This window comes from Magnolia sinica, chromosome 4 (genome assembly GCF_029962835.1).
Source record: "Magnolia sinica isolate HGM2019 chromosome 4, MsV1, whole genome shotgun sequence".
Classification (NCBI taxonomy): Eukaryota; Viridiplantae; Streptophyta; class Magnoliopsida; order Magnoliales; family Magnoliaceae; genus Magnolia; species Magnolia sinica.
Window position 1 is genome coordinate 33080063 of NC_080576.1, and position 23549 is coordinate 33103611.

The following is a 23549-nucleotide window of genomic DNA, read 5'->3' on the forward strand; positions in this document are numbered from 1 at the left end:
GGTGAAATATGCATAGGTTCAATCATTTGTTGATAGAGAAATGAGGTTAAAAGTGAATTTAGCCTCAGTTGATGCTAACAAAGGCTAAATCTATCTTTAGTCTCAGTTTTGCATCAGTTACCTAAACTGAGACTACAACTCCCATGACTAAAGGTTTTAGCCTTGGTTGTTGAGAACCAAAGTTAAAAGTAGATTTAGCTTTAATTGGAGGCAATGGAGGCTAAAATTTGGATTTAGTCTCAGTTGGAAACAATGGAGGCTAAAATTTTGATTTAGCCACATTTTGAGAAATCTTAAGCTAAAAAGGTTCTTTTAGCCTCACTTGAAGAATTGAGGCTATAAAAGTCATTTTAGCCCCGGTTGCTAAAACTGAGGCTAAAGCCTTTAGCCATGGGGTTTTCAATCTTGATTTGGATAACTGAGGTAAAATTGAGGCTAAAGGCTTTAGCCTCAGTTTTTTACCTTTTTAGCCACGGTTTTGAACCGAGGCTAAAGCCCCCTTTTCTTGTAATGACTCTCACTGCCCTCGCTTTTACCATTCATTAGATGGCCATTGATCTGATGATTACAATTCCTAGTTTATTGTGGTTTTAGATACATCCTCCATCCATAATGGGACCCACATTTCAGATGGTCTGAATATCTCCATGTAAGTGTCACATGAGATACGGATGAGTCACAGATATCTTTTTAAATGGTAAAAAACCAAACATGGGAGAGCATCATGGTGATACGTACGCATGTTCTTAAGATTACTTTCCATAAATGAATTAAGCTGTCCACTTCATGGGTCCCACTTTGTTGAACATTTATTAGACAGTTAGAGAGGAGACAGATTGGCTACTCCCCTGGTCGGTGCTCTGTGGGCCTCACCATGATGTATGTGTTTCATCAATGCCATCCATCTATTTTTCTAGATCATTTTATGGTATTACACAAAAAATGAGGTATATCTGAATCTCAAGTAGACCACATTATAGGAAACAGTGTTGAATGAACGTGGACCATTAAAAACTTTTTGGGGCCCATAAAAGTATTGGATCAAGCTGATATTTGTTTTTTTCCCTTCATCTGGGTCTTTATGACCTAATCAACAGATTGGATGTCAAATAAACAGTATACTGGTCCATAGTAGGATTTAAATGATGGATATCCTATCACTATTGTTTTCCTGTGGTGTGGTCCACCTGAGATTTATATCCCTCTCATTTTTTGGAATAAAACCCTAAAATCATCTTTAAATATGGATGAACGGAATGAATGAAATACATACGTCATGGTGGGGCCCACAGATCACTGACCACCAGCCACGGGGCTGGTGTCAGAGGGAGTAGTCAATCCGTTCCCAGTTAGAGATGACAAATATCCAATGGTCCTGTTTTAACAAACAAGTGTCCACTAATCATAATATTCTTCATTCAATCTGATCTGGGGATTCTAACTCAAAGATGGTGACTTCCACAATTTAATCGATTAATATTACATTTGGTTAAGAAATGCCGAGTACACAGTTTCTTAGTGCCTGCGTATCAAAAGTCATACTCTGCCAGAGCATCAAATAACTTACCCTTTTATTTTGTGGGACGCTGGCCAATGATTTTGAATTGGAAAAAGGTGGGCATATATTAATAGGCGAATATACCCTCACAACTCCATGAAACTACACTTTTGCCTTCCAATAATCTTTTCATAATAGAATTTTATTTCATGCAATGAAAAAAAAAAAAAACAGGCATTTTCCAGCAATTTCAGCTGACGCTGCCAAGGCGATTCATCCCCAACATATGATTATGCAATCGCAGTACATCAGATCGCTGAAGAGGCTTCAGCAGGAATTCCTCCGCTCCTTGTTCCATGCATCTGCCAAAGCCATAAAAACGAAAAACACAATCACATAATTATCTTAAAAAATAAGGGCAATTTAGTCATTCTAATTGATAATTATGTAAGTAGAAACTGCCCTGGACAGTTCTCATAAATTACCTGCTGATCCTTGTTGGGACATTTTCTGAGGAAACAACCACTACTGGGATTTCTCTCAGTTCAGAACACTCCTGTGGCAAATAATACGATCTTTTATTGAAAATGTAGAAATTAAAAGGGTGTATCTATCAAAATTGTGGGACTAAATATCAAAAGACTAAAAAAAGAAAAAAAGAATTAGTGATTTTATTCTACCTTTATTGCTTTGAGAAGATCGAATCCTGTCATCTCTGGCATACAATAATCTGTAATAATCATATTTACATTCGGTTTCTGCAAAAATAAGAAAATGGGTTTCTTTAATTTCAAGAAAAAATTGAAAAATAGACATAATTCTATTTTAAAAAAAAAAAAAAACCCAGAAAAATAAAAATTAAAAGAAATTAAAATAAGTAAATAACCTTGAAAGAAACATCCTTCCCCAGACCCAACAATTCCAACGCTCTCTTACCGCTTTCAACCGTCGTTACTACACAAAAAAGAAAAAAAGAAGAAGAAATAATTAGTAAAGAAAATGATGAAAATACACCTTTCGTGCATAATAATGGCATTATCGTAAAATAACATAAAACCAGAGCCTATCTACCTCTATAAGACGAACCCTTCAACAACCTCTCAATCAGCTTCCGGTCGAGCATGCTGTCATCCACGGCCAAAACATGCAGCTCCGAGACAGGTGCCGGCTCCACTCCGGTAACCGGAATCTGACAACATGGCGTTGGATAGACGGTAGAGTCTGACATTCCCGGCGAGACTCGGACACTCGGAAAGATTAGTAAGAAAAATGCCGAAGCGTCGTTGCTTTCTACTCGGGCTTTTAATAAGGAAGAATCCAAGGAAGGGAGGAAAAGATATTTTGGACGATACTGCCCACAGATCTTTCAGCTGTTGTCAATCTCTCAAGATTCACAGCAGCTGGACAGAATGGGAATTCTGATTTTTTTTTTTTTTTTTTATCTGACGATTTGGCAGCTTGAAAGAGAAACCAAATAAAGAAAAGTCAATGGTTTGACAAAGTAGCACGTGGATCTTTCGTGCGAGCACGTGTGCAAAATCGGAACCGCTCCTTTGGAGATCCGGTTAGATGTGGACGAGAGTATCCGACCGTTGTTATAGGGTGCATGTGCAACAAAAATCTCTGCACGCCAGTGCGAGGTATGGGTTGAATTCTCGCGGTCTATCAGTTGTGACAGCTCATGTTAGCACGGAAAATCCCGGCCGCAGGAAATGGTGGAGATGGAGACTTTCACCGTTGAAACCATCTCAGGCCCATGCACGTTTTGAATGACACTGATGTTTGTGTTTTCACTTCATCTTCTCTTGACTTATCTTATGAACGGGTTTTCAGTTTTGATCCGAATATTTTTTGAACCATTTCCGAAAATGGGAAGCGGAATGGTTGTACTACACCAGCGATACAGCTGGTGTGGGTACGGCCCCAAAATGATGTATTTATTACATCCACACCGTTAATCCATTTTTAAAGATCATTTTAGATGATGATACAAAAAATGAATCATATCCAAAGCTGAAATGGACCACACCACAAATAGCAATGGGATAATGATTTTCACCGCTAAAACATTCATAGGGCCCACCATAACGTTTATTATCCATCCAATCCTTTCATAAGATCACAAAGACCCGGATGAATAGGAAAAACAAATATCATATTGATCCAAACCTTCCCTGACTGTCGAAAGGGTTTCAATGGTAGACGTTCAATCTTCCACTTGATCCTTAGATGTGTCTTGTTTTTCGGTTCAAGATTTACTACGAGCTCTCCAAATGGATGGACGGCTTGGATATAACACATGCCTCATGATCAGACCCACAAAACTTGTTAAGGTCAATACATAAGCTAGATCGCGTGTGTGGTACACCGGCCAATCCGCTTCCCCGTACATGGGCCACTACAAATGATGTACGGCATGGATGTCACAGGAACAAAACATCACGGTGGACCAATGAACTTTTTTTCCATCTAAAAAAAGACTAGTGGTCCAAAAACAATTTGTATACTGGTGGCCCACTATGAGTATCTTGGAGTGGGACGCTGAATGCGTCCTACCCCCGCCTGGACTGAAATCCGTCCGGGCAAGTCTCTGTGGGGCTCACTGTGATGTAAGTGTTTTATCCATTCCGTTTATAGATTTTATTAAACCATTTAAATTTATAATCATAAAAATGAGGCAGGTACACAGTTCCAGTGGACCACACCAAAGGAAGCTGCAGTGATAATGACACCCCCGTTGAAACCTTTTTAAGGCAATCTGTGTCCCTGGAGTGAATTTTAAGTACGCTATCTAGAGTGTGGGGACCACGTGATGTGCAGTTCTGATGGCGCACATATTCTCCTCGTTTTACTCAGTCGAGGCAAGTCGCTTTCAAAGTGCACTCAACCACTTCTCAACAGAAAGAACCGTCATCGTTGAAGTATGATCTGCGTGTGGAGAGAGAACGGAAGCGTGCTTCCACCGCGTGGATTATAATCTGTCCAAGCAGGCTCTGTGGGGCCCACTGAGATGTATGGGTTTATCTACGCCGTCTATCCATTTTTTAAGATCATTTTAATGAACGAGCCAAAAAATGAGGCCGATCCAACCCTCAAGTGGATCACAGAGTGGGATTGAACGCCAACATTAAAAACTTCCTGAGAGCCGCACAAGTTTTGGATTAAGCTGATCTTTGTGTTTTACCTTCATCCAAGTCTATATGTTATTATGAACAGGTTGGACGGCAAATAAACATCATAATAGCCTTTAGGAAAGTTTCAACAGTAGGTGTCATTATCACCACTGCTTCCTATGTTTTGGTCCATTTGAGGCTTTGATCTGGCTTAATTTTGTACTCACATCTTAAAATTATCTGATAAAAATGAATATCCGATGTAGATAAAACATATACATTGCATTGGGCCCCACAGAGCCCTGCCTGGACGGATTATCGTCCAGGCGGGGCACGCAGCAATCCGCTCAGAGAGATCTGCGGTTGCTGCGTGAGACTTTACCCGTGTACTGGTAACACAACACAAGCGGAGCGGATTGACTCTACTCGGTCTAGGCAGCGTCTCTGTGGAGCCCATCCTTATATATGCATTTTCTCCACACTGTCAATTCATTTTTGTACATCATTTTAGATTATGGGACTAAAATTGACACAGATCCAAGGCTGAAGTAGACCACAAAATGGATATCAAACAATTCACCATTAAAAACTTCTTGATTCCCTTAGTAGTTTTGATCAACCTTATATTTTTGTTTTCCTTCTTGATTCCCTTAGAAGTTTTGATCAACCTTATATTTTTGTTTTCCTTTCATTAGGTCTTTGTGAGGTTATGAAAAGTTTGGATGGCAAATAAAAGTCACGGTGTGCCCTAAAAAGGTTTCAATAGTGGCTATTATTATCACTATTGCATCCTATGGTATGGTCCACTTAAGCCTTATATTGACTCATTTTTGAACTTATTGTCTAAAATGATCTTTAAAAAAATGGGTGGACCACGTGGATAAAATCCATACGTCACGGTAGACTCCACGTAGCTCTGCCTGGACAAAGTTCGTCCAGTTGGAGTCAGGACGCAATCTACTAACACAAGCGCCCCGTACTTGCCAACGTGGCACACAAGTTATATCCTGGACGTTCATTGGTCCAAACCCCTAAAAATCAGGGCTATACAGCCATCAGCTGGGTATTTTGGGTCACGTGACCACCATAGGTCCCTCATGTTGAACGGCTGTGATCCGAAACCGTCATCGGAATTGAATGAAACTCGGGGGAAGAACGGTATAGGTCCTTGCTTCAATTTATCGCCAAAAACTCCTGGCCGTCGGTTTGATTCGGGTGACGCTCGATGACGTCGTCAACGCCGTACGATTGTAATCTGTCGGTGCCCTTTTCCATGATCCTACGTCCGGTGGTGCGATTCTCGAAAGATTCGGTACGCATAGCGGATCCTACGGATTCAGCGGAGATCCGACAACCGACGATCTGGGCAGGCTGGCGGATAGGATCTCGGAACGTGTTATCTTACCATTGGATATGCACAGTGATAGCGGAACCGGGTTGCTGTTGGGCCCACATCAAATGTGCTTCTGATCCACACCGTCCATTAGATGCGTCTTTTCTGTTAGACCATGAGAATAAAACTCAGCCCAATGGAAACTTATGTGGGCCACACCACGAGAAACAATTGGGAGGGGACGTCCAATCAAGAAAATCTTCTCAACTGTTTGTGGGGCCCATAGTATCGTGTATATACCATCTAATCCATTATAAGACTCCCTCTACTAAGATGAAGATACACACAAAATTATTCTACTAAAAAATTTATGTTAGCCACGCTACTTGAATTTAGCATTCTCAGGCCTGATTTTCATTTTTCCTGCATTAGGGCTCATTTGAGCCCTGAATCAATTTGAATTTATTTTATACAGTGATAATGTGGTGAATAATACGATGGACGGAGTGGATCGGATTAATGATTGACGTGGGCCCCGACAGAATCTCGGTACCACCACAAGTTGTGGTGCTTCCGGTACCATATGAGTGCGCCTCTCTACGCCGGCGCAGCTATTTCTTCTTGCGAAATTAAATTCCTTCGTATTCTGGCCGAGTGACGATATGCAGACCGTCATAAATTGCACATCGCTATGGATGAGATGCAATCCCAAAACCAGATTCGCTGAGAAATCCTGACCTTTGATTCACGGAGGCCTGTTTGTTGAAATAGAATCACTGGATATTTTCATTCTGACCGTCTAATAAATGTCCACCAACCTCGATGCTCAGATAATCAAATAATTTTTATTACTTCAGGATGTATCTAAACTAACTTCATTAAAAATTATTTTTGCCACGTATGCAATTTTAAGTAATTTCTTACTTCCTAGTTTCTCTTCCTCGGACTTTGAAAGAGTGCGACTGGGCTGCGACCGGGAAGTAGATACGTGGGTGCGACACTGATTGTGGGGCCTACCTCAATGTATGCATTATATATCCATGCCATTCATCTATTTTGCAGAATTATTTTAGGGTGTGGTGCCAAAAATGAAGAAGATACAAATTTCAAGTTGACCACACCACAAGAAATATTGGTCATTGAGTGTCCACCATTAAAAACTACTTAAGGTCCACCTGTTTACCATCCAAACTGTTGATAAGGTCAAATAGACCTGGGTGAAAGGCAAAAACAAATATCAGCTTCATCCAATACTTTTGTGGCCCACAAAAAGTTTTAATAGTCAATAACCACTTTTCCTATAATGTGGAAACTTGTTTATGTTTCATTTTCGTGACCATGCCTTAAAATAAACTCGCAGAATATATTGATGGTGTGGGTGTATCAGCCTGATTTTAGACATGTGCGATCTCACGGCGAACGTTTGTGCAAATTCAAAATTTAAGGGTTGTTATACAAATTTCAGAAAAATAAGAGGATATGAGACAAAAAAGGGCTTGTTAAAAATAACTGCCAGTTGCGTTTCTTTATTATTATTCCACAGATTTTGTTGCTTGCACTGAAAAAAGATTTTCTTGGAATTGGACATTTTCCCGGAACAGGCTCTGCGTATTCATCCCATATGTTGCTGACGTGTACTCTAATCATGGGACGCTGATTTCATACTGGCCCCGCCAGTAGCGAGTCGTTAAACCCTACTGGTCGGTGCTATGTGAGCCCCACTACATGTATATGTTTCATCCAAGCCATCCATCCATCCATGTTATCACTTCATTTAGGGCATGGCCCAATTTTGCGGCAGATCCAAATCTAAAGTGGACCACATTACAGTAAACAGTGGTGATTGAACGTTAATAATTAGGAACTTCTTAGGAGCTATAAATTATTTGGATCATGCTGATATTTGTGTTTTCCCTTCATCCAGGTCTTCTTCTTAGGAGCCACGAGGATCAAGCTGATATTAATTTGTGTTTTCCCTTTGTTATCCGAGTCTTTGGAAGCCGGTCAAAATGGCAAAAAAGAAAAAGAAAAATTAAAAATTTAAAATTAAATTAAAAAAAAAAACATTACAGTGAGCCTTAGGATTCATTAACAATAGGCGTTCAATCACCAATGTTTTCATGTGGTATGGTCCACCTGAGATTTGGATCCCCCTCTTTTTAGCTCATGCCAGAAAATGATACAAAAAATAAATTAACAGCATAAATAAGAAACATACATCATGGTGGGCTAGCTTACAAAGCACCACCGGTAGTCAGTGTGCAATCAGCGTCCCTGATCATGAGGATGCAGAGTGGTGGGAAGATAGGTGGGCCCGCTGTTCCCGACTCATGTTAGGACATGCGTTTAAAAATAAAATAAATAAAATAAAATAAAATAAAAAAGTAGATCCAAAACTCAAGTGGCCCACATCAGAAAACATGGGGATTGACCGTCCACCATTGAAACATTCATGAGACTACAGAACTTCTGATCAGACTAAAACATTTTGATTTCAGCTCATCCAGTGGAAATGACCTCATGAATGATGAGGATGGCATGTAAACATCACGGTGGACCTGGGAAGGTTTAAATAGTAGGCCTCTCCTACTTTTTCACCCGTGGTCATCGACTTAGGTTTTGTGTTGAAAATAATATCTTGAAAGTGGTAGATAATATTTGAAAAAATTAAAAATTAAATAACAAAATAAAGTAAAAAAAAGATGACTTATTTATTTGAGTCAAGGCGTGATTGAGTCACTCGGCTTGAAATCAAATCTGTCTTCCTTGGACCGCATCTTAAGTGTAACAGGTATCTTGAATAGTTAGCATCCAGGATGCAATGACTATGACCTAGGTGCGAAACTTAACTGAAGTGATTGACTCAGCAATGAACTCAATTGAAAAAACAACACTAAACCAGAGACAAAATTTTAAAGGAACCAAAGAGAAATAATTAGTTTTTAATGAATTCAAAAAAAATGAGTATGTCCATATGTAGACTACGATTAGGTGCTAAAAGCACTATTTCTAATGGGTTAAGTCCATTAGGTTTACAGGTGTGAGTATAATCGTGGAGTGCGGAACAAAACTATTAGTGCGAGTGTACTCTCGAACCTCACATAGACCAAAGCCCGGACCCAAATCTAGACCCGACTCGACTCAGTGTGGCGCGCGTGCTTGCACGACCACGGCCGCGGCTTGGTGCGCATGCTTATGTGGTCAATGACATAGATTTGGGCTAATGACATAGCTCTCCCATTATACCAAATTTACATGCCCCATGAGAAGGATCTTAAGCCCCATGCAAAACACCTCTCTTATATATATCTGTGTTTTTTTTTTTTTTTTTTTTTTGTCCTTTTGGATGTGGGATAAGAGATACACTAAAAATAAAACACTTTTCAAAACAAGAAATAATGAAAAAAAATTAAATTTTTGAAACACATTTTTATAAAACCTTTTAAAATACAACAATCCCCCATATGTTTCAAATTCAAAACACTTCAGTATAAGATAAAAGAATTGTATAATAGTATCGATATCTATCCAACTTTAAATGACATTTAAAGTAAGCAAGACAGGTTTACAAAAATCAAGTAATTATCCGTCTTTAGTACCATTAAAGTGTAAAAGGCTATACATTCCACTCACACAACTTTTTCACTACAGTTGATTCTGTGATTTGGTACCTTTTTTCCATGCACTTTTACATGAATTTTCATAAGTGCTTTAAATAAACGGCTTATATATTCTCATAGAAAGCGACCCTAGTTCCACACTCATATAGGTGAGTTCCATAAAGTATACACAACAGCTGGATACACTACTACATTTGGTTATTGATTCATTAAGAATTTAAAAACTCATCCTCTCACACGTTGCTACTTACACTACCTACACTATAGGAAGGGGCAAGTTCTCTATAATGCTTTCTAGTCTCCTGATGTCTTGTTGTTTACCTATTGAACCATTCGCATGTGATCTTTACTTGTATAGGTTGGGTTGTCGACACTAGTAGCTCATTCGGTTAGGCTCAGCCCTATTACCTTCAATATTTCCATTACTAATCCTTTAGATAGTCCTTGGTCAGAGGATTTGTCAGATTCTTTTCTGATCGTACGAAATCAACAAATTTGACTCCATCATTCATTAGGTGTCTGATAATATTGTGTTAGAGTTTAATATGTGTACTTTTACCATTATATATTTTACTCTTGGCCCTTTCAATAACTGCTTGACAATCATAGTGAATAAATATAGCAGACACATGTTTTGTCCACAAAGCTATATCTGTTAATAAGTTTCTAATCCATTCAACTTCTAATTATTCCTTTTCTAATGCGATAAACTCGGATTCCATAGTCGATCAAGCAATGCAAGTTTTTTGGGTAGACTTTCAAGATATTGTACCTCCACCAAAAGTAAAAATATATTCACATATGAATTTTGTTTCATCGGAATCTATGATACAATTGACATCAATATATCCTTCGAACATAGGAGGATAACTTGTATAATGAATACAATATGCAACAATATATTTCAAGTATTTCAATATTCTATTCAATGTATTCCAATGATCATATACATGATTATGTGTATATTTACTTAGCCTACCTATTACAAATGCAATATCAGGTCTAATGTAGTAGTTCATCGAATACATTAGGCTACTGATTACTTAAGAATATTCAAGTTGAGATACATTACTTTATGTATTTTTCTTGAAATGCATAATGTGATTATAAGGTGTACCAACGGGTAAGCAGTCAAAATGATCAAACCTCTTTAATATTTTCTCAATGTAACGAGATTACAACAGAGTAATGCTATCATCTTTTCTAATTATCTGAATACCTAGTATTATACTTGCTTTTTCTAAGTATTTCATATCAAAGTTAGAAGACATGAATTTCTTAGCCGAATTGACTAACTTAACATTGGTTCTAAACATAAGCATATCATCTATATATACTCATATTATAACATAATCATTATCAGTGAATTTGCTATATACACATCTATTTATATCATTTATCTTGGAAATATATAACATTGCTTCATGTAGATTTCTTCTTCTAACTCTCAATTTAGAAACACTATTTTAACATCTATTCGATGTATATGGATGTATACTAGCTATAGCATGATTTACTAGATGAAATGTTCATCCGCCACCTGTATATTGAATTTTTATCTATCTTTACTGCATATGAGGTGATGAAACTTGGCAGTCTAACCATCTTGTAAGAGTTGAAAGGAACAAATTAGATTTAACTATTTGCATGCAACTTAGACATTTCATTATACAAATGGATATGGCATTGAGGTTGCGGGGCTCATGCATGCATCTTCAATTTTCTTTTATTATTCCTCACTTTATTGGTAAACCATTGTAATGTCTAATTGCAAAGTGAAAACTTGTCCATTTACTACTCACATTAATAGAAAACAACAAATGAATACATATTTCATCTTGATAGCGAAACAGTTCCATCACCTTCATTTATATTATTTTCAATTCAATTTGTTTAAAGGATAAAAACAGGTCAATCAACCTCTTGCAATTCAATTCGTCAGTGCATTAGAGATCTCATTACTTAGCTAGCTAATTTATTTTTTAGGGCTAAAAGTATAGTCCCACAGTGGTAGCCCAGGTATGAGAAAATCAGGCCCAACCATGACCCTTGATGATCATAGACAACATAATTGGATCTAAGTCATAGCCTATTTTTCCCATTGGTGGCAACTACAATCCTTGGTACTCTTCAATTAATGTGTTTTGGGAGGAAGGTTGAGCACTAGGAAGATTAGTGGGGTCACTCTCCCCATTTTAACTAAAATTGCAAGTCGATTTCAATAAGTGGATCATGTAAATGGGGTCTCTCTCTGCTCATATTATCCTTTGGACAATGGCCAACAACAGCTAGGTTGTAGTCATGCAAAGATATCTGAAGTTGTTAATCAATAGAATAGACCCAATACCCACCCAACACAAAAGCACAAGGATGTAAAAATGTCTTTATATAATGTGTCTCTTTGCCCTTCTCTATTCACGTTGACCTCCATATTTACTTACAATTGTTCATACCACTGCACCGAACCCACTTACCTCTTTTTAAGGACTCTTAATCAAAAGCTTGTATATGGATGCTATTACAACTAATACCCTAATTGTTGTAATTCTAATTACAGGTGAATAGGTATCCAAGTAATCATATTATTCTTTTTATTTTCAACTTTTTGCGACCAATCTAGCTTTAAAGTTATTTATGGACCCATCTTATTTAAGTTTATTTTTAAACACCCACTTACATCTATAGGCTTGTTCTTAAGAGGAAGGTCTACGAGTTTTCAAGTGTTATTTGATATGATCAATTCTAATTCATCATTTACATCTTCACTACAAAAAGAAGCATTAGGCAAGTTAATGGCTTTTGAATAAGTTTTACGATCATCTTCTAACAAGAAAGTGAAAAACCCATTTCCTAAGTTGGTTACCTTTCAATGTCTCGTACTCCTTATAGGTTCTAATTTGATGCAAGGATGAACGTAATGAGGTTGATCACTGTCTTCCTCAAGGATAACTATTCCGAATCCACAGAGCTTCTCTGGACTCCTCACAGAGACTTCTCGAATCCACGAGGAAAGAAAGCAAGAAGAATAGAAATAAATTCTAATAAATTCATAATTTGATTGATGAATGAAATAAACGAGTTCACAACCCTTTAAATAGGGGTACCAAGCAATGGGAGAGAAATCAGAAGCAAACTATAACTAAAATTCCTAGAAATCACAACTTACTATAAATAGTAAACTTACTATTTATAAACAGTCATGATGTCTACTAATGCACAAGGTTTTCGGCCAAAAATAGTAAGTGTCCTATTTGGCTTCACCAAGCTGTTCTCCTAATTATTCTAAGCTCTTTTCACATTAGGCACAACTCTTAAAGCCCAATGGATGTAGAGTTATAATCAAACTTAAACATACTATTTATAGTAAAAACAGAATTAAAATAGGGAAACGACGGTCGATTCGGGGTATTTCGCAAATCTGGCTTGCATAGCAGGTTGGGTGGCTAAAGTAGCTCGTTCTACCCCAAAATCATATATTTTACACCTGATAAATCATTCCGGATTGCGAGATACGCCCGATCCAAGGTCTGATGATCTAGATCACTTCTGTCGTCAACCGGGCCTTTTCTGATCCATCTTGGCCATGAAACTGTCCGTGACTCACTCTACATCAGTCCCCTCCACTTCAAAAAAAAATCGTCCTCAAGTTCTCGTCTTGCTCTGGTTCATAATACTCGATCAGGTCTGCGATGTTGAAAGTTCGTGAGATCGCCATGTCATCTGAAAGATTAACAATGTAAGTGTTGTCATTGATCTTTAGGATGATTGGTACCAGTCCAATCTTCTTATTCTTTAATTTTTTGTATGTCCCGGTCGAAAATCTTTCTTTGCGCAAATGGACCATAACATGGTCGCCCACCTTGAACACTTTCTGTCGCCGATGCTTGTCCGCTTGTTCATTGTACTTCTCGTTCGAGGCATGTAACTTGGTCTATACCTCTGCATGGATGACCATGATCCTGTTTGCCATATATTATACTGCAATGCTTGTGCCTGGGAGCTTCGGTAAAGAGACCAAGTCAAGTATGTGGTGAGGCACTAGTTCATAAATAATCTGGAACGGTGATTTTCCTGTCGAGCGATTTACCCTGTTGTTGATTACAAATTTTGCTTAAGATAAGGAAAAATTTCACTGCTTCGGTTTTTCTCCTGAAATACAGAAAAGGAGGTTTCCCAACGTGCGATTCACAACCTCAGTCTACCTACCAGTTTATGGGTGGTAGGCGTTGCTGAATTGAAGTCGTGTATCGAATCAAGTCCACAAAGTCTACCAAAAGTGGCTAATGAACTTCGTATCACGATCAGAAGTAATGGTCTTGGGGACCCCGTGTAGCTGTACGACCTCCCTGAAGAATAAATTTGCCACGTGTGTTGCATCGAGGATCTTCTTGCAGGGATAAAGTGCGCCATCTTGGATAAACGATCTATCACCATGAACACTGAATCCATGCCGCGTTGTGTTCATGGCAGACCAAGCATGAAGTCCATAGATAAATCCTCTTAAGGATCATCAGGCACAGGTAACGAGGTGTAGAGGCCTGTATTCTGAGATTTTTCCTTGGAGGTCTGACAAACATGATAATGTTGTATAGCTTTTTCCACATTATGTATCGATTATGGCTAGTAATACTGCTCTTCTACAAGAGCTTGCATCCTGTCTCGCCTAAGGTGTCTACCGAGGCCACCTCCATGTAGCTCCTAAATAATTTACTCCCTCAAAGAACTTTGAGGGATGCACAATCGATTCCTTTTGAAGAGAAAACCGTCTTGTATATGAAGGTCATTGGGATGACCTTCTTAGTACTTCATCTAAGAATCTTTGAAGTCCTCATCCTCAGCATATAGCTTCTTGAGATAGTTAAAGCTAACCACCTCTTTGCTCATCGTAACAAGTAGTGATGTACGACGGCTAAGTACATTAACCACCTTGTTTTGCTGCCCTAACTTGTGCTTCAAAACGAACATGAATTCCTGTAAAAATGCAACCCATCTAACATGCACACGATTCACGTTAGTCTAACTATTAATAAACTTTAATGCTTGATGGTCAGTGTACAGAACAAACTCTCTTTGAATTAGATAATGCTGCCAATGTCACAGCGTCTGAACAACTGCGTATAACTCAAGCTCATACGTCAACTACTTCTTTCGAGCTTTGTTGAGCTTCTTGCTGTAAAAGGATACCAGCCTGCCTTCCTGTGATAATATTCCTTTAATTCTAACATATGAAACGTCACACTCAACTTCAAACAGCTTGTCGAAATTAAGAAGCACCAAGACCGGTGTTGTGGACAAATGATGTTTGATCTCATGAAAGCTCTTGTCAGCTTCATCGGTCTACTGAAACGGTTATTTTTTCATGCAATTTGTAATAAGAGTGACTATTGTACTAAAATTTTGCACGAATCAACAATAGAAAGTCCCCAACCATGAAAACTCCTCACCTCATAAATGTATGTCGGAATCGGTCATTCCCTAATGGCCGCACATTTTCATCGTCCACACGGATGCCCGTGGACGTTATAACAAATCCTAGGAACAACAGACTATCCGTTAAAAGCTACATTTCTTCAAGTTGAGGTACAACTTATTAATTTGTAGGACCTATAGCACTTGCCTGCGATATTTCCTATGCTCCGTCTCATCCTGGCTATATATGAGTATGTCATCAAAATATACTATTGCAAATCGGGTAGTGAGCGGTTTTAGAACTTGATTCATCAAATGCATAAAAGTACTTGGTGCGTTTGATAGACTGAAGGGCATGACTAGCCACTTATACAACCCTTGGTCTTGAATACCATTTTTCACTCATCACCGAGTTAGATACGAATCTGATGGTACCCGCTCCTTAAGTCTAGTTTAGAGAACACATTGACCCATTCTAGTATATTGAGCATGTCGTCCAACCATTATATTGAGAACTGATATTTGATGGAATTTTATTGATTGCTTAGCTGTTGACACACATGTGTCAGCTTTTTTTTTTTACGTTAATAATGCTGGTAGGACACACGGGCTCATATGCTTTCTCAAGAGATGTAAGGCCTGTAACCTAGTCCGTATCATTCCTTAGCACGGTCCTCCCAGTCGAATTCCGGCTACCTGCGACGCGTAAATAATATTTTTGCGCAGTCCTAAGTCGCACCTTGTCAACCCAAGTCGACTCGACCCGAGACTTATACCCTAGCGACCGCACCGTCGCCGCGGTTCCAATGCCACGTCTCCCGCGTTAATGTGATACCTAGGTTAGGAGTTATGGGCCCGCATATATTCCGAAGAAACGCCGGGAGTTGTAAATTTTGAGAGAATCTCTACCATCCATCACATCAATCAATTAATTACAAGTCAAGTACACAACCCATCTCTCTCTTACTCAAGCCTTACCCAAAGTCAACTCTCTCTCTCTCTTTCTCTCTCTCCACCCATCCCTCTCTCATTTAAAATTCAACCAATCCCATACCCTTTATGTCATTCTTCTTACAACATCCATCCCTCCCATCCCATCTCTCTTACGACACCTTCTCTTCTCTCATTTCTCTCTTCACTCCCAAACAACCAAGGGAGGTGACCATCTAAGCTTTCTAAGAAAGAACCCCAAGTGTGGCCTACTCCCTACCACCTAATCCCCCATCCTAGCCATCCATACTTCATCATCCTCCATCAAGATCTAAGCCAAGGAGCTAAGGAAGCCAAGGGACCAAGAAGGAGTGATATAGGTAGGTGATCTTAAGATTTCCATCATTAATCTTTATTTGAGGGCCCACATGTGGTGTGACCCATCTTGATGTATGTATTGAAGCATGTATTTAAGGGGACCATAGTGGCAAGGCCCCTTCATCTCACCGTTCTTTCTCTCTTTCTCTCTCTCTCTCTCTCTCTCTCTCCTTTTTTTTATGATGATGATGATATATGTGTGTGGCCCACCTGATTTGATCGAAATCCAGACTATCCAAAATTTTTTGGACGTCTCATTGGTGGAACCCACCTTGCTGTCCACCATGGGACAGACCTGGATAAAGACAAAACACAAATATCAACTTTAATCCAAAGCTGGTGGGCCACCACATGGACCCACCTAATGTACCTATTATCCACATGTGTGGACCCACCTTGATGATGTGTAGATCCATACCATCCGTCCATTGATAGGGACGGTGGGTCCCAGCAACTAAGCTGCATCACATCAGCAAGTTCTGTGGATCTAACTACGAGGTATGTGTTATATCCTTCTGCAATCCATTTGACACGTGTGTGGGGCCCACCCCACATGTGCTGCATGTGTGGGATGGGACCGACCTTAATGTATGTGTTCTATCTCCACACCATCCATTTCTGGACTGTGCCATGTGGGGCTAACCATGATGTATCTGTTCCATCCAACTGTCCATCTGGACGTTCTGCTAGGTGGGGCCCTCCTTGATGTATGTGTTGTACATGCACACTGTCCATCTGAATGGTGCTGCATGGGCCATCCCATGATGTGTGTACTTTAGATCCACATTGTCCAGACCTCTAGACGGTAGGTCTGATCATGAGGCATGTGTTATATCTGGACCGTCCATCTACTGAATGATGACCATCCATCTGCTGTATTAACGTTAGCAAGTTCTAGGGCCACTATGATATATGTGTTTCACCCAACCATCCATCTGTGGGTCCCACCAGATGTATATGTTTCATCCCAACCGTCCATCTGACATTGGGCCAGCAACACCATATATAACTGCCAGAATGATGTCAGTAAGTTCTGTGGGTCTGACCATGATGTAAGGGTCTTATCCACACTGTCCAGATGGCTGGACGGTGGGACCCACCGTTGATGTATATGTTTTATATCCACATCGTTTATTAGGTGGACCACACTACAAAGACCAGTGGAGGATTGAACGTCTACCATTGAAACCCGTTTGGGGTCATGGAAGCTTTGGATCAATATGAAATTTGTTTTCCTCTTAATTCAGGTCTTTGTGACCTTATGAACAGATTGGATGGAAAGTAAATGTTATGGTGGGCCCTGTGAATTTTAAAATAATGAAAATCATTATCTCCACTGTTATTTGTGGTATGGTCCAAATGATCTTTCGATCATTATCTCCGCTACTATTTATGGTGTGGCCCATGTGATGCGGCCCACTTGATGTATATGAGGCCCATGTGATGCAGCCTGATGTGATGTATGCGAGGCCTAGATAGCGAGGCCCAATGTGATGTATATGAGGCCCATGAGTGAGGCCCGATGTGATGTATGAGAGGCCCATGGATGTGGCCCATTGTGATGTATTCGAGGCCCATGGGACGTGACCCATTGTGATATATGTCTTAGGAGCAATGATGGTTTGATGTCAACATTGTAAGAGCAATGATGGTTAAATGTCAACATTGTAACTCTCCCTAGGGCCCATTGTTGGGCCCATTCTTACCTCCTCTTAGTGGAACCCAAACTGTTGGGCCCCCATGATCGTTAGGCCCATTCTTGATATGAGTAGGCCGTCTAGGCCCATCCTTGTCACCATCATATAACATGCTTAGTATAACTTCACGATCCATGCCCATGCGCATCATATGTATGCTTGATATGAGGAGTGATTGATCATAACACATGCCATTGGGCAAATTATTATGGGACTCCCTAATAGGAGGAGTTGCCCACATGAGCGCGCGGTACACGCATGATTGCTACATGACTAGATAGTATGATTCATGCATCTCACATTTGTGTGATAAGATTTTTATATACCTTAGTGACATTAGGGCCATAGTCTCCGCGAGCATATCATAGATGGTAGAATTGGACACCGAAAATACTGTTACTAGCATTGGGGCGCTGTAACGCCTCGAAAATCAAGGGTTGAGTAAAGGCTCAACTCCCAAAATTCGTTGCATCACTTATACAACATAGATAATGATAGTTAAATGTTATCCATGTTAGTGCATTAAAAATGAATGGGATTACACTAAATCAGCATATTATACTCTAGAGATGATTAAATTTGACAAGCGAAAGACTGTGATAGCTATTTAAAGTGTAATAGTGGGTATAAATTCCCAAAGTATGATCACGTCACCAGGCTGAATATATACATGTTTGATCTAAAATTTATAAAATACAAAATGTAAAAGTCTGACTAAAATATATAATCCCTGTAATCCCATCGATCAGTACGTGGTCTACATAAACCCACCTGATAGCTGCATAAAGGAGAACTCCTCCTCATTATCGTAGAAGCCAAGCTTCGCTTCACAGGCCTCGCCATCATCTGCAACTAAAATAGAGTCTGGTTGGTGTTTTAAAATACTGTCCCAGAGTGAGAGTGAGTGATCAACTCAGTAGTACTATAAGGCAAAGGTTAACATGTTATTAATTCAGTCAAGCAGTAATGATAAAGCAGTACAACAATCATGTCCTAAGTACTCTTGTTAATGCAGGAATGATATGCTATAATGATGCATGCCCTCGCCTGCACTCCCTCAGTGACACCATCTCACGGTTGCACATGCTACTCCCACTGTGCCTTCATCGCCAAAGCAAATGCAATGCGGTGCATGCATGTGTTAGCTGAGTTTTTTATTAGACTTATTCATATAGCAGATTTATGAAGCTAAGGTACCTTCCTTTATATCATTTACCCAAACAATGATCTATATAGGGTTGTCAATCCTAGTTAATCACAAACGATAGGCAAGTTATAGGGCAACATCACTACTGATTTAAAAACAGTGAATAGGCAAGTTCAGGTCGCTACGGGAGGCTCGTCACCTCAACGTTAGCCTAATTTATACTCGAGGTCACTACGAGAGGCTCGTCACCTGATCATAGGCCGACAGCTCGAATACGGTGTCCCATACACCACCATATTCGACTCACGAGTTTGGTTTGCTCACTTATCACTACGGGGAGGCTCGTCACCCCAGCGTATATTGACAGTTCGACCATAGTGTCCCATACACCACCATGCCCGACTCATAAGTCTGAACGGATCGTGGTACCATGGTTGAAACGAATTTGCATTGGTAAGTGGTACCTTAGATTCAAGCAGTAGTGCCCATACATGGTAAACATACAATAAGCCAATCGGTTTATTTGACAAGTTTGAATGGTATGAATGCACATTGAATTAATCGACATGGAATGCATAAGCACTCCTCGTGGCCTAACCACTATCGACAATCACCGTATGGCTAGGATTCACCGAACATATCCCTTGTGGCAAGACTAGTTCGGCCACTCGATCGAAAACCGTAATCGATTGCCTAGACTACGTAGTAGTCCCAATCACACTTAAATACAACCGATGATCACATGTGATAGTCATAACAGCATTTAACAACCAATTCATATATGATTCTCATTTGAGCATTTTAACAAACATATCGAACATGTTATCATACATATGCATTTCATATATAAATCACATATTTGAAATTTATGTTACTTGAAGGAATTTATACATATAGGTAAGGTAGTTGAGAATCCTATCTTAATACCCTTAATAATTACAATCCATCAAACATTTACTCATTTAGACATTTTATCAAACACGTAACCTATACATTAATACATATGTGACCTAACTTAGTTACAGCATATATTTTAGCAAATCCTTCGCAAAGGAGTTGTTCTACACACAACAAACATATAACCAAGATTAATAATCATGGCAAGTACAAATCATAATAGCACTTCCAATTAAACATTTCAACAATTACATGGAATGCATCATATATCCATCATAGTTCATACATGTGTGATACATGGGAAACGTTGTATCTAAGTACATGTGGCAGCAATCAAGTCTATCATAAATCATTAACTAACATTGAAAGCCTTAAAAACCATAACCTAAATGTTTATAGTCTGCACCTTTCGTCGGTACGCTCGTTACGAACTCGATTCGTACACCACGTCTTTATCTACGGCGCAACGGCTACCTAAACATTGAAATAGGTTAGCTATTTCACTGATTCCTCTATTTAGATTCGTAAAACGAGATTAGGGTTAGGATTTCTTACCTAAATCGAAGCTAGAATCGATGGTGAAGCGATGGTAGGGTGGTGATTCAACACGAGGAGCAGTGGGAATGAATCCTAGTAACGAACTCCTAAACTTTCTCTCTTCTCCTCACCCATTCTCCTCTTTTCTCTCCTCTCTCCTAGGGTTAGGAAAATTCGTATGGAATGAGAGAGGGGTGAGTTAAGGTCCTTATATAGGCCCAGAACTGATGTTAATGGCCCTAGGGCTATAATATACTTAAGGTATAGCCAAAGGGTGGCTGTTTCAGGCCAACGGAACTCATCTGGAGTTCCATTGGTCACATACGGTTTGAAGAAAGTTCCCTGACCATGGATCTAAGTCAGGTTAAGGTTTCGGTCCGATCGGATTAGTGGATAGATCGTGGAGGACCTGTTTCAGTTCAACGGTCATCATCTCTTGATCAGGGCCACAAGTATAGGAATGGGCGTGAGGAAATTTCCCTGATCCAAGGGTGTAGTTGGGTCAGAATCTGACGGTCTAAAATCTTAAATTTGTCCTACAAGTGAACGGCCCAATTCACTTAAGTTTGAGTTCATTTTCTAAAGATATTCGTGTTTCGCAAACACTTCGCTCCAGGCTCAAGTTGTGCGTTTCTGGATACTAGGACTCGATTCCCGTAATGGTTGTCAAGCCTAGTAAAGTGGCCATAACCTTATAGTTTCACGATTATCGGGCTTTCGACGTGCGGTCCAAGTCTGATACGGAGCTCCAATGCGCTCCCAAGAGCAACTGGGTTTTGAGACTGATCTTAGGTTTTTAGGAAATGTTAAGTTAGTGATTCTAATAGTTTTAAGTCTTGCAGTTCATATAGAAAGTGGTTCGAGCTAATTCACAGTTTAATTCAGTTTAGTACTTAATTAATTTTCGTCTAATTTCTGAAGGATTCAATCCTTAGCAATTTCTGCCTGAGGTGGTACTCGGATCTTTGTACGAATTTTTTTTTGAGACACTACAGGTACCATAGATGTCCCTGGGTGAAAATTCTTAAACCTGATTGTACCAAAGGATGACTCCAATATCGAGACCGAGTGGGTACATGAGCACAAGAGGGTCGTATGCCAGTAGGCCGCGTCTCCCACTGTGTCATGGTCGGTTGGAAGGGGGTGTGACCTTACCTGCCTGAGTGAGGGGGTCATATCTAGGTTGAGTTTGACTAGCTTGAGGAATGGGTCCGCTATCGATGAGCTAGGCCCGATATTAGTAGGCGGATAGTGAGGTCTCTTCCACTTACCCCGGATAGGGGTAGCAAGCTAGTGTAAAGTGTACTAAACCTCGGTGATTGTCCAGAGTGAGATCTGTATTGATATTTGATGCTCTAGCAATGAGTTATATGGTTATGTGTATTCAAATGAGGACTGGCATGCATGCGTTGCATCTCGCATATGACATTCGGTTACATATGCCTCGCATCGCATGGCCAACATTCATGCCTTGCATCGCATGCCCTTGGTATGGCCGATAACATTCATGCCCTACATCGCATATCCTTAATACAACTAATAGTATTCATGGACTTACCAACATATTTCCACATTACTCTGATATTGCATACTTGTATTGCTACCTTGCGCACACACTTTCACCACTTTTTAAGCTTTCTATAAGCTTATGCACAATAGATGCATGTAGGTGATGCTAGGCCATAGCTGAGCAGGAGCAGGAGAAAGACCGTGTCGCAGAGCTTCTGGAGTTTTATTATCTATCATTGTATTTCCCTTTATGCGCATTGTACTCAAGTTTTGATCATAGTAGATTTTTGTGATGGTGTCCTCGTTATTGTTCGTGGTTATGCTTGTGGTTATGCTCATTATGAAATAAATTCATGTTAAAAATGCTCTTTGTAGGATCCCAAGATCGGAACCTGGTATATGGGTGCTAGGAGCCGAGAATGGGGTCCTATGGAGGCTGTCGGCGCTGGATTAGGTCAGGAATTTTGTGAGCCCGGTTTTCAAGTTTGGGACGTGACAGAAGTATCACTCTTGAGATGATGTTCTCGCTACTGTCACTGTCTATGATCACATCACAGACCCTTCCTTTGATAATGTACCATGTATGGAATATATTCTATCATTGCAGATGTAATTTCTTCCGTGGGGTATACAGTAATCGCCTCATAACTAGAGATTCGCCATGATCTTAGACTGTCAACTCATCGTCATATGCTCCTTCCTTAGCAGCTTGCTCATGTCCATCAAAACCGGGGTCTTCTTCTGTGGCCTCACCTTCAGTGCCCCCTTTGTTTATGGCCAAGTGTGCTGCGGGACGTTGAGGACAAGTGTTTAATAAGTGGCCTGGTTGGTTACAACGATAACAATCGTTTGACCTTGGTTGAACGTAAGGATTTGGAATCCTACTAGGACCCATTATTGTGGGTGTTATACATTGAGGCCTAGATGATTTGCTTCCCATATCACGATTTGCGGTCACTGGAGGTTGAGGACATTCTCTTACTAGTTCTTTTCCTCATACCAGCACTGGATCCTACGCGGGACCCGTTATGGGCGGTCGAATTGAAGGATAAGGCCGATTCGAGACTCTTGCGAGCTGCATTTCTGCCTGACCTAACAACTGAACCACTTCATCCATGGTCCTGACTAGGTGCATCTGAACTCGATCCTGAATTGTCGATCATAACCCTCATATAATTCGTGCCACCTTCTGTGACTCATATTCTGACAGATCATTTCATGTTGCTAACTGCTGGAATTCTTCAGTGTAATATATGACAGTTCAATTTTTGTTGAGGGTCAAATATTGCATATTAGACCCCAGTTATTATCAAATTTTACGAACATAATACTGTTTAATGTCCAATTTTAAATCATGTTTGTGCTGCAAGGTGAATTTAGGAGCTTGGACTAAAAAGGGATACTAAAAGTATGAATTTAATGCTCTGAAGTCACCAAGGCAAGGAACGGAACCCAGGGGACCGGGATCTAAAATTTACATG

General features: G+C 39.8%; 1 protein-coding gene across 1 annotated transcript; it reads right to left on the bottom strand.

Moving 5' to 3' along the window:
* Nucleotides 1-1604: 1604 nt before the first annotated feature.
* On the bottom strand, nucleotides 1605-2942 carry LOC131244444 (two-component response regulator ORR3-like). The gene is made up of 5 exons (XM_058244044.1): nucleotides 2570-2942; nucleotides 2385-2452; nucleotides 2179-2256; nucleotides 1984-2054; nucleotides 1605-1860 (listed from the first exon to the last, which is right to left on the bottom strand). Exons 1-5 carry the CDS (start codon nucleotides 2724-2726, stop codon nucleotides 1749-1751), a joined length of 486 nt encoding a protein of 161 aa, XP_058100027.1. The 5' UTR covers nucleotides 2727-2942; the 3' UTR covers nucleotides 1605-1748.
* Between the last annotated feature and the right edge of the window lie 20607 nt (nucleotides 2943-23549).